The following is a 16,362-nucleotide window of genomic DNA, read 5'->3' as shown; positions in this document are numbered from 1 at the left end:
CAGACGGAGGTTTCGACCTGAGGCAGTGGTCCAGCAACCACCTCTCGACAATAATCCATTTGCCCCCTGAAGCCAGATCAGATGGCACTGAACTTTGGATCTCACAAGGGCAGAGTGACACCCACGAATCTACTCTTGGGCTTCTCTGGAATCACCAAACGGACACGCTTTCTTATAAGTATCGTCCCATTGCAACCACTGAGACAACCATGCGTACCATTTACAAAATTGTGGCCAGTCAGTATGACCCCCTGGGCTACCTCATTCCCTTCACTACTCGAGCCAAGCTCATAGTGCAGCACCTTTGGGATAAGAAAAGAGACTGGGATGACCCACACTTACCTGCGGATCTTCTACAGAACTGGTCAGAGTGGGTAGACGAGCTGCCTGTCCTGCAAAACATCGTCCTTCAAAGGTGTTACACCAGCCCAATCCGAGACACAGACCTGAGTCAGAGAGAGGTACACGTTTTCTGCGATGCCTCTGAGCAGGCTTATGGTTCCGTTGCTTACCTCCGCACAGAGGATCAACGTGGTGAGGTAGAGGTGGCCTTCCTCACAGCCAGATCACGAGTGGCACCCAGAAAACAACAATCAATCCCTCGGCTGGAACTCTGTGCTGCGCTGACTGGGGCACAGCTTGCTAAAGTAGTCAGAACGGAATTGAACCTGCCCATACACCAATTCACTCTGTGGACTGACTCCACTACAGTCCTCACTTGGCTGCATTCAGACTCTTGTCGATTTAAAGTGTTTGTTGGAACCAGAGTCGCAGAGATTCAGGACCTAACAGAACAGCACACATGGCGGTATGTACCATCAGCTCATAACCCAGCAGACGATATAACACGGGGTAAGAGCCTATGCAGGCTGGGACAAGACAGCCATTGGTACCAAGGGCCATCCTTTCTCAAAGATCCTCCAAATCTGTGGCCAGAAATCCCACATCCTGAGGCTGGGAATGAAGAGGAGCTCCGAAAACCAGTTCACTGCCTCCTTACCTGCTTCACAGTCAGCCAGTCATTCCCTGACATTAGCCGTTATAAGACTTTCGAAGAACTACTAGAGTCTAGGGCCTGTAATGGGGCGGCAGGCAATAGTCCAACAGCTGATGACTACAAAACAGCAGAAATTCACATTCTACAGCAGGCTCAAAGGGAGTGCTTCCCCTCGGAGCTGGAGGAGTTAACCGCAGGTAAATCACTTCCCAGAAGCAGTCGGTTGAAGACACTTGCCCCCGAACTAGACCATGAGACTCAGCTGATCAGAGTAGGAGGTCGTCTACGCTGGAGCCCTTATCTAGATCCGGATACCGTGCACCCCATTGTCCTTGACCCGAAACACCCAGTCTCTAAATTGCTCATACAGACTTACGACACTAAACTCCACCATCCAGGCCCTGAGAGAGTCTTTGCCGAGCTTCGGCGTAAATATTGGATTCTTCGAGGTAGAGAGGCCATCAAACGGTGTCAGAGTGTTTGTGTGGACTGTCAGAAGTGGAGAAGAAATCCAGAGGTACCGAAAATGGCAGACCTCCCCCCAGCCAGATTACGTTTATTCAAGCCCGCCTTCTACTCAACAGGAATGGATTGCTTCGGTCCATATACTGTTAAAGTAGGTCGCAGAAATGAGAAGAAATGGGGCATCCTGTTCAAATGTCTAACGACTCGGGCAGTTTACATCGACGTCCTTCACAGTCTTGACTCTGATTCATTCCTCATGGCTCTCAGACGATTTATCGCCAGACGAGGCAAGCCATTCGAGCTGTTATCGGATCAAGGGACCAACTTCAAAGGAGGGGAGAGAGAACTGAAAGAAGCATATGCAGCCATCGTCCCAGAACTGCAAGAGCAGTTGGCAAGCCAGCAAATACAATTCCACTTCAACCCTCCTAATTCTCCACATTTTGGTGGCAGCTGGGAAAGAGAGATTCGTTCCCTAAAGCAGGCCTTGCGGACAACACTAGGTGCCCAGTCTGTCACCTTCGAAGTACTGTATACTGTGTTGGTGGAGATCGAAGGGATCTTAAATTCCAAGCCACTAGGCTACACTTCATCTAACATTTCTGATCTAGACCCCATCACTCCAAACTCCCTTCTGATGGGGCGGCCAGATTCTTCACTTCCTCCTGTGATATACCCGGAATCTGAACTTATCAGTCGGCGCAGGTGGCGCCATAGCCAAGTGCTGGCCGACCAATTCTGGATGCGCTTCATCAGGTTCTACCTTCCCAGCCTGCAGACCCGTCTGAAGTGGCAAGATGAAAAATCTGAACTACAGGTTGGCACCGTCGCCCTGATCGTTGACCCCCAACTGCCCAGGGGACTCTGGCCAGTGGGCCAGGTGTCAAAGGTATTCCCTGGAGTAGACAGCAGAGTAAGAACAGCTCAAGTTAAGGTGGGGGACAGGTTGTACACACGCCCAGTCGCACGCCTAATCAGATTGCCGGCAATACCAGATTAAAGCTAATTTGAATGGTATAGGTTATAGGCCTTTTATGATTATACATATTTCCTTCTGGAAATCTGGGGGCGGCTGTAAAAAAGGCCACCAGGAAGGTTATATTGATATATATATTAGTATGCCAAATCGCATCATCTGTCACATCATCCATCCAGCGAGCCAATCAGCGCTCAGAACAGAACGTGCAGAGTTGTGCACCCGCCCACTAAGTTGAGTCAGATCGATCAGTGATGCAAAGGGATGCGAGCTGTACTGTAGCGATTTATATCTGCTAAAGTTGTGTGCGTGCCTGCAAAGTAAGTAGCAGTCTGTTTATGTATATATATAGATATAGAGATATTGTTTCTTACTCCGTTGAGGACCGGTTCGATTGCCTCGAGTGTGTACAAGTTAATGTATGCGAGTGACAAATGCGATCTGCGAACGTGTAAAGATGTTCGTGTGTATATTTACATACCAGTTTCCTCACATATATCATTGTCATGTAGCAAAGACATATTCTGTGCCATTTATTTATCATATGGTTTATTTAATATGTATATATCGCTCATTTCCAAGAGTTAGAGCACTCTGTAAGCGCATGCGCACTAATAAGCTAGACAGAGCGGCTCTGTCTCTGTATTCAGCATTCAGCGCTAAAAGGTGTCGAATTTCAACTGCACTATATCAGTAATTTGTAACGGTTTATTTTCCTATATAATGGCACATTTCATTCTTACTATTTACTGTATTAACCATTGTATTTAAACATTCCTTGTGGAGATTACTGTTCCCATTTATTGGGATTGCTGTTATTTGTCATTGTTAACTTTGTACTTACTTCTCTTTTATCTTTCAATTGTAGAAAACCACACACACATGCAAAGAAGAATTTATTCGATGTACTGAGTTGTGGTGACAATAAATGGGTTATTCCCGTACACCTGATCTTCTGTGTTAAACGTCTCTCACCGGACGCTCTGTAGTGGGTCTGTTATCAACCGGCAAATTCACATCAGGAGAGCTTCTAATAGCCATCCTTTTTACAATAGTATTAAGTAATTATTGATGAATAAATCATCTTTTCATAAATGTGATGCTTAAATTATCCTAGTTTTGCTGTATATATATGCAAAATTTGAATATATTCTGATTATACTTGCTGTTGAGGGGAAGGAAAAATGAGTCAAGTAATTGTATCTGTAATTTTAATCCTCAAGGTACAATGCAATGCAACACGATCTGTAAAGAACTTAAAATACCAGTAGCCTACACATTCAAGGGAAAATGCAAAACGTGTCCTGATGGCGTGAGCATGTTATTAATCATTATTTTTGCGCGAGTATTTATATATCAGCATTCTCTCCTGTGCATTCAATGATGTCCCCAAAACTGTACTGCGCATGTGTATATGACGTCATCGAATTGTGAATGAAACCACTGCGCACGCGTGTCCAGTACATGTTGGATCTGATCCAGTACGTCATCGTGCTACAGGCTGCAGCGAGAACTTCTTGCTTCAGCCACAGAAAGAGAGCCCACATACGTTTAATGTTTAATATGAAACAAAAACAGACAGCAGGTGGCAGCAAGTCACTGTTGTAATGAGTGAGTTCAATCCATTCGTTTGATTCCTTAAAATACACAAATCAAAAACAACACAATGGGCCTCATTCATGAAACACGAGCAGAACAAATTTGTGTGTAAATCGTTCATAAAGCCGCTCTGCCGTAAATTTTCGGATTCACGAAAATGTTCGTATTTTCAAAAATGTTAGTTGGTACGAAAGAAATTTACACCTGCTCCTTACCACGTGTAAATGGTGTGTAAAACATTTGAAGGTTTTCTGTTGTAATTTAGGCAAACTGAGGACATTGTATTTTGATGGGCAGGCCTACCATAATAATATTTCAGGACTTGTTTTCCCCCGGTATTTTTTGTTTTGTTTGTACTGTTTAACGTTGGTTAATAGGCAGCGCTCTGTTCTTTTTTACCAGGCCGTCCAATCACAGTGGAGGAGGGGCGGGATAAAAACTACACCGACCAATCATCCCACTTGTACACAAACCGAACAACAATAATAGAGAAGTTAATACTGTTTTTTTAACTGTATTTCTAAAGTCAGTAATATTCTTCAAAATGAGATACCAGTATCACATTACTGCCATTCTGTATCCAGCTGGATCTCACGAAAAATGCGTATAAATAGTACGAGTGTGCAATGTTGTGGAATGTATACGCCAAAACTCATTTTGGCATGCATATGATACGCTGTTTTTTGCGTGCATATGATACGCACTTTATGGCGTATTATACATACGAACCCCCCACCCCACTACCCTAAACCTACCCAAGAGAACCATAAAGTGCGTATCCAATGCACGTGAAAAACAGCGTATCATATGCACGCCAAAATGAGTTTTAACGTATACATTCCACGACTTTGCACACGTACTATTTATACGCATTTATGTGTGATCGGGTTGCTGTATCATAGCTACCAAAGTATCTCAGCTGGAAAAAACGCTGCCCTTGCAAAGCGCTTTCAAGCACCACTAGCTGTCCATTTTCAGAAGAGCACCAGGTGTTTAGCTGGCTAAAACATGCTTTGGTGGACACACGATAATTTAATATTTATTGCTAGTCATATGGCCAATTAGTCTCTTCAAAATTTACACAAAATCCTGGATCCAAACCTGAGAAGGAATTCCAGAAGAGTCCACAGCATTCCTGGTCATGTCATTTGCATTTATAACTCATGGGCAGGGAATATGCAAATTATGAATAAGCGTGCACGCACATCCTTCTTACACATGTTTGGAATTCACTAACATACACACGTTTAACTAAAGAATCCATGCGGGCGTTTGTGAATCTGGAGCAGAGTTTTTGTAAAGGTCAATTTTACGTGCAAATTACTCAGAATTTGTTCATATATTTACGAAAGTTTCATAAATGAGGCCCATTGTGTTGAAGCGTTTCAGCTGTATATTTGTTTTTTTGATCATTTCTATTAAGGCCTGCATTATTTAAAAAATTACATTAATAATACAAATAAATGAATAAATACATGACCAAATGTTCAAACAGTTGGAAACTCTAAACCTACTCTGAAACTCTTGCTGCTCAGTCTGCCGTCATTATAAAAAAATGACGAACTTGCAGAAGTAAAATGATTAAACCCAGGAGACGTAGACAATACGACGATCCGACAAAGACTGACAAACACAAGGAGCTCATAAAAGGGAACAAATGAGGCAGGGACTGAGGGAACACAGGTGGGGCAAATGAAACAAATAATGAGATAACAAGGGGGGAGGGATCAAACAAAGACAGAAGCACATGGCCACACTAACAAAACACACACATGCAAGACAGGACAGGGATGTGACAATGTATGTCTGTCCCACGCTCACATCCTAAATGGAAAGGTGACAGAGCATTTGCAGTTGCTGCTCCCGATTATGGAATCATTGCCACCTGACATTAAGAGTGATATATCTATTTCTTTTTTTAAATCTAGACTGAAGACACATCTTTAGTCTTTGGCCTTTCCGGATTAATAAATTATGGTTTAGTAACTGTTGATTTTCTTATTCTATTTTTATATTTGATTGTATTTTATGATTTTTTTGTACAGCACTTTGGTCAGTGTAAGCTGAATTTAAATGTGCTCTTTAAATAAAATGTACATAAACAATGCAATGACATGAAAACAAATATTCAATATTCAAAATTCAAAATGCTTTGTTTTTCCTGGGCCTTAGGAGGATAACGTCAGAACGGAAATTAGTTGAAAAGTTTTAACTAATAGCACTATTAAAACATGACAACATTATATATTTTATTGATCACCTTGTAGTTTCACTCTTTGAAAATGTAAAGAGAAGTTTTGCAGATTTTTTTTAACAGGCTTTTACTGTCCAATAGGTGGCACTATAATATTCACGAAAAATCTTGAGGCTCATCAAAATAGTCACCAAAGATGTATCATCTCATCCCATCTTATCTGCACACCATTTGTTGAAAACCAGTTTTTACCTGAATGAGACCCACCCTTGACGATCTACTGAAACATTTGAGAGAACAGATAAGGTTCAATGTGCAATTATTAATTAAAATAATAATAATAAAGAATATGTTTTGTATGATTTAGAGCTTTAGGCAACTTGGAAAGTTCCACAGGCTTGCCCTTGTTGTACTCTTTATTGGAAAGACTGTATTTATTCAGAGGCAGAGTTTCCAAGCATGTGTGCCATTTGGCTATGCTTTCTCTCCATTCTGCTTCCACACATTGTGCCAGACAGAGCAGTCTGAAGGGATGTTAAACACACACACGCACGCACGCACGCACGCACGCACACACACACACACCCCCCTTGTATACATCCCAAAAAAATGGGGACATTTAGTAAAAGGCAATGAAATCAAGAATGTGTTACTTCTCTTTCAACTTTATTTAACTGACAATAACAAAGAAATGATTTCCAATGTTTTCACTGGACAACTTTTTATTTTGTAGATAAACACACTCCAAAAAGAGAGAGAGAGGGAGAGGGGCATGATAAAAGTGAAAAGCTTAGAATATCCATGTGAAACTCTTGAAACATCACATTTGAAATATCAAATTTCTCAAGACGGCATTGCTTTCATATCTTTCACCATATACTATTGTGAAAAGCTTCAGGGAATCCAGAGAAATCAGTTCATGTAGTAGGGCAAGGCAGGAGACCTCTGTGAAATATGTGTGACCTTTGAGCCCTCAGTGATATGACAGTGGTAAACATGCCTCTGTCCCAACGTTTTTGGTGTGTGTTACAAAATTTATTTATATTTCAAAATAAAATTAAGTTGTTCAGTGAAAACTGTGGAAATTGTTTCATTGTACAAATCACAGTTTTTATTGCATTGTACAAAATATCCTAACTTTTCAGAATTTGGAGTTGTATATTTGCTTTATTCACCAGTAATAGCCTTTAGACACACTTTTGTGCCTAGACAAGATGATGTCATATTAGAGGAAGTGGGAATGTTTGGGCCTTGATTGGGTAGAGATGTTTCACCCAAGCTTGACTCACTTCATACCGTCTCACAGAAGGGGGCCTCAATGAGTTATGGCTTTGTCTCTTCCTTGGAGCATTCCTGACAGTAAATCTGAAATGTTAAAGCTTGACATCATGAGTGCTTTATAAAATGGACCTTTACAGATCCCCCAAATGAGAGAAATATAATTATGGTATGATATGGGCTAAAAAGTCTCACACAATCTTAAAAGGATCTATCAAAAATAAAAAACGATTTATTCACCATAATGTTGTTACAAACATTACATTCTTTTGATCAGTGAAACACAAAAGAGGATACATGTTAAAAGTTTTAATTCTTTTTAAATTAAAAATGTAAAAATGCAGAAAGTTTTGTGTGATGGGTAGTGTTAGGGGTTAACAGTTTATGACCCAAGACCAGAAGATCAGGAGTCAGGAGTGCAATTAATGAATGTTTCATCAGCAGAAGCCAGCTTCAAGTCTCACAAGGAGTTTTCGGCCTCGCTCTCTCTCTCCCCATCTTGTCATACAGTACATACAAGTGTCCCAGCAGTTATACTGTTTTCAAGGTCTATCCACATCATTACTGCAAGTTAAATGATTCTGATTGGCTCAGAGAAAATGAACAGTCATGGTAAATTTCCACACATTATCAGATGCACATGTCCATAGATCGTGTCACTTGTAGACGCTTTCACCCCGGAATTAGGCTCGTAGTGGTGCAGGCACCAACTTACCCAGAAAAACAAGTCGACCCATCTCTTAGGAAGCCCATTATACCTTTACAACACTGATCTGTAACATAGAATATTGCACAGATACAAAGATACACAGTCTCTCCAATGTTTGAGCTGATTAAGCTCAAGTTCTGACCAGAAACATACTGATTACACTTCTCTCAGGGAGAGGTACAGACGTCAGTACAGACAATATTCGTCTGGACTCAGTGTTTTAGTAAAAGGAAATATAAAATGAATAAAATATAATAAAAATGAAAGACAAGAAACAATCAGTGGTTTATCAATCAGATTAAGCAAAATCATAACTGGAAAAAAATCTTTAAAAATAATATAGGAAGATAAAAATGGATTAATGCTTTGGTTATGAATTTAATTAGGATATATATATATATATATATATATATATATATATATATATATATATATATATATATATATATATATATATATATATATATATATAAGGGGATAGAATAAACAGTTTGTACAGTATAAAAAAACATTATGTCTATGGAGAGTCCCCACAAAGATAGTAAACCAGACGTGTGTGTGTGTGTGTGTGTGTGTGTGTGTGTGTGTGTGTGTGTGTGTGTGTGTGTGTGTGTGTGTGTGTGTGTGTGTGTGTGTGTGTGTGTGTGTGTGTGTGTGTGTTTATCGTATGGAAAAAAAACATTCTTCAGGATATCTTATTTTGTGTTCCACAAAGAAATAAATTACATTTTGACACGTTTGATCTATAATTGAACTATAGTTTTTGGTAAAAATAACTCAAATTAATTGATGTTAATTTAGAGATACTATAATATTTTACTGCTATGATTTTTTACATTTAATGAAGAATTTTGCAGAGATGCAGGAAATGCAGTATAAATGTTGCACGGACAGAACTAAAATGATGACAGAATTTGTATTTACTTATTTTATTTATTTAAATATTTATCTCTTTTTAATGATTTGAGGACAAAATATTATCATATAAAAGTTTTACTGATTACTTTATTTTACTGAATTACACTGTAACTGTTATTATCTAAATTAATATTCAATCAGTTGAATAATTTTGTTTTAATTTAATGATATATTTTAAATTATTCATTTGTAATTTGTAATAATTATATATCACTTCATAATTTTTTATTTAATTTTTAACATCTACTGGAATACTGCAAAAAATAATTTGTTTCAATGCACTTTTGGATAAAAGTGTCAATATAAAATTGTCAATATAAGTTTGTACAAACCCGATTCCAAAAAGTTGGGACACTGTACAAATTGTGAATGAAAAAGGAATGCAATAATTTACAAATCTCATAAACATATATTTTATGCTTTAGTTGGGAGATGTAGCAATAAGAGGCCGGAAAAGTTAAATGTACATATAAGGAACAGCTGGAGGACCAATTTTTAACTTATTAGGTCAATTGGCAACATTGGGTATAAAAAGAGCCTCTCAGAGTGGCAGTGTCTTTTAGAAGTCAAGATAGGCAGAGGGTCACCAGGTCACTCAATGCTGTAGCGAAAAATAGTGGAGCAATATCAGAAAGGAGTTTCTCAGAGAAAAATTGCAAAGAGTTTGAAGTTATTATCATCTACAGTATTTAATATCATCCAAAGATTCAGAAAATCTGGAATAATCTCTGTACGTAAGGGTCAAGGCCGGAAAACCATACGGGATCCCCATTATCTTCAGGCCCGGCACTGTGTCACATACAGGAATGCTACTGTAATGGAAATCACAACATGGGCTCAGGAATATTTCCAGAAAACATTGTCTGTGAACACAATCCACCATTCGCCATTGCTATAGGTAAAAAAAGAAGCCATATCCAAACATGATCCAGAAGTGCAGGCATTTTTTCTGGGCCAAGGCTCATTTAAAATGGACTATGGCAAAGTGGAAAACTGTTCTGTGTCAAAAAAATGTGTAAAAAACTTTTTGGAAAATTGGGACATCATGTTATCCGAACTAAAGAGGACAAGGACAACCCAAGTTGTTATCAGCACTGAGTTCAGAAGCCAGCATCTCTGATGGCATGGGGTTGCAGGAGTGCATGTTGCACGGGCAGCTTACACATCTGGAAAGGCACCATCAATGCTGAAAGGTTTATCCAAGTTCTAGAACAACGTATGCTCCCATCCAGACATTCTCTTTCAGGGAAGACCTTGCATTTTCCAACATGACAATGCCAGACCACATATTGCATCAATTACAACATCATGGCTGCATAAGGATCTGGGTACTGAAATGACCAGCCAGCAGTCAAGATCTTTTACCCATAGAAAACATTTGGTGCATAATAAAGAGGGAGATGTGACAAAGAAGTCCTAAGACAGCTGAGCAACTAGAAGCCTGTATAAGACAAGAATGGACAACATTCCTAAACTTGAGCAACTTGTCTCCTCGGTCCCCAGACGTTTACAGACTCTTATAAATGTTATAAAAAAGAAGAGGGCATGCCACAGTGGTAAACATGGCCCTGTCCCTTTTTTTTAGATGAAAATTCATGAAATTTAAAATCAACTAATTTTCCCCATAAAATATACATTTTCTCAGTTTAACATTTGATATGTCATCTATGTTGTATTCTGAATAAAATATTGAAATTTGAAACGTCCACATCATTGCATTCTGTTTTTATTCACAATTTGTTGTGTTCCAACTTTTTTGGAATCGGGTTTGTATCTACATATGAATAATTCGTTCCAGTGCAGTAAAGGTGTAAATCAATGTGTAATTTGAATATGAGTGTGTGATTCCTTTAATTCCAGTAACCGGTGGTCAGAATAGAACCATTGTCTATGTTCCCTTCAAAACTATCCATCACCATGAACAGCTACATCACTTAGCAAATTTGTTTTCAGGGCTGCCAAAACAAAGTTTGGACTGCTGACATTAGAAATGGAGCAGCAGCAGGGAATGGGAAGCCCTGGATTTATGCTAAATGACGTGATTATACAGAGAAAGACCCGACTGTCCTTTTCATTGCTGTGGAGGAGATAATGGCGCAGCTGTGCACCTTTTAAAGTAACTTTTTCTCTCTCTTTCATTCCCACAATGCACAAGGATCCTTCAGCATTATGTAGACGGGAAGCATGAATGAGGTGCACTCAAGGTAACATTATGCGAATGAATTAAGCTTAATGTGTACTGCTTGTACATGCACTGCGTGATTCAGTTGATATTTCTGCTCAACATTCATCACCTCCTTTGATGTGTGATGACAACGCTATTAAGTATGTGACAAAATTGACAGAGACATGCCTGTGGCTATTTTTAAACACTACACTTCACAAGGGCTCATTGTAGCTTAGAGTTATGTATAGCCTATACGTCATATTAGCACATAAAGCTGTCAAACATTTGACGCGGGGAAGAACCTCTCGTCAATGGAATGGCTAAACTTGTGCATTTTGTCTACAAAGACAAAACCATAAGCTTGTAACATTGTGAATGTTAAGAAATGACATCATATGTTTGTCTAGGTAGGCTCTTATAGAAAGTCTTCCAAAAAGGCCTCAAGTTGAACCTTGACCCTGCTGACCGTGGCAGTTTGAGGATGACTGCTAACTTGAAACGTTTCCTTTGAGGATGCTGAGCCTTAACTACAGGTATGCTGAATAAAAAGCTGAAGTAAAGGATTTATTTCTTTGATATTTTGTCACGCGTATGCATTTCAAAATGTCAAAAGCTTTTGGCGTATTTATTGCTTAAATGATATCTTTACATATTGCTTTCATTGTGGCTGGTAGTGTATTTATTGAAAATGATTAATTAGAAATAAAGTTGGGGTCTTTCTAACGTCTTTTTCAAAAAAACTTTTCACACAACTGGATATACCGCAACAATCAAACAACATGTTGTCGTTTAATCTAATCTTTAGTAGGAAAGATGAATCTCCTATGATATTGACATTGCATTGACATTTCTGTTCAATGATGAGGTGAATATTTGGAGAAGCCACATAGCATTAATAAGTCAGAATGTGTAACACACTGTTTTCCATAGCCTAGTTGCGACAGTCACAGTTGTGCAGTGTATAGCCTATATTGGCAATGCCTGACTAAAGATATTACACATGGCATGTCCTTCCTGAATAGACAGATGGAACAATGTGCTGACTCGGCTATGACTTAAAAAGTTGGACTTTAATTCATAAAACAACTCCCTCTCTTTTATAAAATTATTGCCTGTGCTTTTCAACTTATTTTATTGAAACGTTATGCCAGGATGGCTGAGAGCAGCTCCAACCAAAGCTCACAAAAAAAAAAAAAAAAAAAAAAAAAAAAAAAACACAAATGTCCAATATAAGCAAGGAACAGAAATGGATGATTTAAAGGAACAAGGGCCAAACGTACCAATACAATTTTTTTTTTGTCGTTGAATATTACTGTGCATGTGCTGTATGCTATTTTGCATTTACTATATAGAATATGCAAATCAAATGATGCTATGCATACTGTATGATAGGATGTTAAATCAGAGGTGAACATTGCCCCAAAAAGCTGTAAAAAAAACATTTGAAAATCGCAAAGGTAATGGAAAGGATTGCTGAAAAGTCATCAATCTTAAAATCCTGTTGGAGAGCATGGCTGTTTGGAGCTCCTGTGTGTGCTGAAAAAGCAAAGCCTTCCATTAAATTGTTTCCTGAACCTTGGGAACATCCCTGTGGGGGAAGAAAAAGAGACAAGGGCTTTTCTTTTACGTCAAATGGCCTTAGAGAGTTGGCCCAGTTAAAGTTCGCTGCCACACATGTCAAAGATGTTGTTTGCAAAGGTGGAGATCTTTTGAGCTGCTCTTCTCCAGGCTGTGCTAAAGTGCTGGAATCACTCCTGAAGGCATGAGCTGTGAAGACTGAGGACCCCCGCTCTCTTCAGACTGCAGAACTACCTTCATAAGTATATACAGCAGATTTATCTCAAATAGACATTAAGAGAAATTTTCAATTTTTTATTAGATTACAATTTTTTTAAAACTGTTGTTGTGTATGTATTTCCTTGAGATGGTCATGTTATAATATCTTTAAAGACTAGTGAGGGCATTTAGGTTCGTCAGTTTGGTTAAACCCTTTTGCAGTGTTATTTTAGAACTTTATAGTTATTATATAGGCTTATTCCCCTGGTTTCACAGACAAGCCTTAAGCTAGTCGCAGACTAAGATGCATGTTTGAGTTGGTTTAACTGAAAGCAACTTGCATTGGTATATTTTAATTTTATTTTGTTAAATTTAGTTTAGTTTTTTCTTTCTAAAGTCTGCTATACTTAGATTGAACTAAGGCCTAATCCTGGCTTAATCTAAACCCTGTCTGTGAAACTGGACCATTGTTTAATATACATGTTATTTTATAACTTTTTAGCCAGATAAAATAACACCTATAACTAACAAAGCAAAATGTAGGGTTAGATTATATAACTACATATGTTTGTTTTTTTGTGTGTGTAATTTTTGGGTGGACTTTACATTTTACACTGTAGGTTATCTGTAATTACTAATTATAGCCAATACTATCCCTAATTATATAACTATGTTGTTCATCTGTTTTATATGGTCTGGCTATTTTACTAACAGACATTGCAGGATTAAACTATATTCTACTTGCATTTAAACAGTGACTGTTACGTTCCTCGGTTTTAGTGTTATTTAGCTGGCTAATACAGTGAGAGATTGCTGACACTGTATTCTCTTTCTTTCCACAAATAAAGCACCTGTAGCTGTAGCCAACCAGACAGAAGGCAGCGAGATGAATTTGGCCTGCGCTCAGCTGTTCTTTGCTGCCGCCTTGTGGACGCCAGCGTGCACGACAGCAGCAGTGGCGGTGAGCGACGCGACAGAGTCGCTTCACCTCAATGAGGTTTCCATGGAGGCTGTACTGAGGAACGGCAGCGACGCCAACGCTTCTCGAGCGCGGCGGAAACGCTTTATCTCCAGTAAAGATATGAAGGCTTTACTGGACTATCACAACCGCGTGCGCTCACAGGTCTTCCCACCCGCAGCAAATATGGAATATATGGTAGGTTTTTGCATTATTAATGTTTTAGGTTTAACAAACACATGACACGATACAAAAATAGTTTCACTTCAAGACAACCTGGACGCAGTCTCTTTTTAATGCAATGTATACTGTGACTGAAAAGTGATACCTCCAAAAAGGACTCAAACTCACCGTACATGCATCATAAGAGATCAAATTTTTAGTCTAGATCTTGTTGAAAAATCTTCCAAGTGAGCTTGAGTCAGTCTTCTGAAAGAATATATTCTGGACAATCATTTTGCTTGACAACTTCAGGTCCTATTCATAGTTATTGCATGGTCTTTTTGGGTGACCTTTATTCTTTTAATTATTTGTTTATCTACCTTCTCTCTTCTTGGTAAGGTGTGGGATGAGAGACTGGCTAAATCTGCAGAGTCCTGGGCCTCTCAGTGCATATGGGATCATGGGCCACCTCATGTTTTGCGGTCCAGTGGACAGAATCTGTCCATTTTCTCTGGAAGGTACAAACACTTACAAAAACATAGGCCTACCAAATGGGTACTCTAATGGTATCAGCATGAATTAATATCTGAAATCCATCGATTCTGGATTATATTTACACTTTCTAAACATTCTGAGTATGATTGTTATAATTTCTTTCATTTTGCAGATACAGATCGATCGTTGATCTGGTAAGATCCTGGTATGACGAGAGACACTCTTTCTCCTTCCCCGATAGATGCAGCGGCTCTGTCTGCACACACTACACACAGGTGGGTCTCATATATATATATATATATATATATATATATATATATATATATATATATATATATATACACAAACACAAAACTGTAATATTGTAAAAATATACTTTTATGGTTTCTATTTTAATATACTTATAAAATATATAATAAATAAAATTATTTATTTCTGATGAAAAGCTACATTTTCGTCAGCCATTTCTTCAGTTTTCAGTGTCACATGATCCTTAATATTTTTTTGGAACCTGTGATTTATTATTTACTTATCACTTTTTATCAGTGTAACATATCCTTGCTAAATAAAAGTATTCATTTTGTTAAAAAAAAAAATATCGAAATACTGACCACAAAATGTTTTAATTCTAGTGTATTGCTACAAAATATGCTTATTTTAAATATATTCTGTTCTTTTTTTAAAAACATTTTATTCATCAAAGAATCCTGAAAAAAATATTACTTGTTATAAAAAAATATTACGCAACACAACTGTTACACTGACAAAAAAAATTGTATATTGAATGATTTCTTAAAGATCATGTGACACTGAAGACGGCTGATGAAAATTCAGCTTTGCATCACTGAAATAAATTATATTTTAAAGCATATTAAAATAGAAAACCAATATTTTAAATTTTAAAAACCTAATATTTTTAAAAATATTACTGTTCTTTCTGTATTTTTGATCAAATAAATGCAGGCCGAATGAGCATAAGAGACTTCTTTCAAAAACATTAAACCGTTATTTACAGAATACTAGAACTATATATATATATATATATATATATATATATATATATATATATATATATATATATATATATATATATATATATATATATATATATATATAATGCCTAATACATAGGCTAATTTATTTCTGTGATGGCTAAGCTGAATATTCAGCAGTCACTACTCTTCAGAGTCACATGATCCTTCATATATTAACAATACATCTATATATAGATATTCATTTTAGTGATTACTTTTTGTTTCAGATGGTGTGGGCCACCAGCAATAAGATTGGATGTGCTGTCAAAATGTGTTCAAACATATATGTGTTTGGGAGTACATGGAAACAGGCCACCTTACTGGTTTGCAACTATTCTATCAAGTAAGAATCATTTTCTACTGTATCAGTACAATCATTTTTTAGTAAATAATGGTTGTAGTAAATAATAAAGATTTTTGAAAGAGAACAGTACTCAAACCTGTATATGTTGCTTCTTCTGTTGAAGGGGAAACTGGGTAGGAGAGGCTCCATATAAGACAGGAAAACCATGCTCCGCGTGTCCCTCAAGCTATGGAGGATCATGTGATAAAAACCAGTGCGACTCCAGATCAAAATCCAGAAGAAATGGAAATGGTTTCAGAGGCTAAGCGATAAACCCCCCCCCCCCCCCCC

General features: G+C 37.9%; 1 protein-coding gene across 2 annotated transcripts; it reads left to right on the top strand.

Moving 5' to 3' along the window:
* Positions 1-11,787: 11,787 nt before the first annotated feature.
* Positions 11,788-16,347, top strand: r3hdml (R3H domain containing-like). 2 transcript variants are annotated; one of them, XM_067446146.1, is made up of 7 exons: positions 11,788-11,836; positions 13,032-13,123; positions 13,928-14,235; positions 14,599-14,717; positions 14,867-14,969; positions 15,956-16,071; positions 16,196-16,347. In XM_067446146.1, the coding sequence occupies exons 3-7, from the start codon at positions 13,966-13,968 to the stop codon at positions 16,335-16,337; spliced, it is 750 nt and encodes a 249-aa protein (XP_067302247.1). In that variant the 5' UTR covers positions 11,788-11,836; positions 13,032-13,123; positions 13,928-13,965; the 3' UTR covers positions 16,338-16,347. The 2 variants fall into 2 exon arrangements, with proteins under 2 accessions (XP_067302247.1, XP_067302249.1); XM_067446148.1 differs by lacking the exon at positions 11,788-11,836 and having other exon boundaries at positions 12,998-13,123.
* Positions 16,348-16,362: the final 15 nt, after the last annotated feature.

This window comes from Pseudorasbora parva, chromosome 6, assembly GCF_024679245.1.
Source record: "Pseudorasbora parva isolate DD20220531a chromosome 6, ASM2467924v1, whole genome shotgun sequence".
Classification (NCBI taxonomy): Eukaryota; Metazoa; Chordata; class Actinopteri; order Cypriniformes; family Gobionidae; genus Pseudorasbora; species Pseudorasbora parva.
The sequence above is the reverse complement of the archived record's forward strand: the minus strand, read 5'-3'. Positions and strand labels throughout refer to the sequence as shown.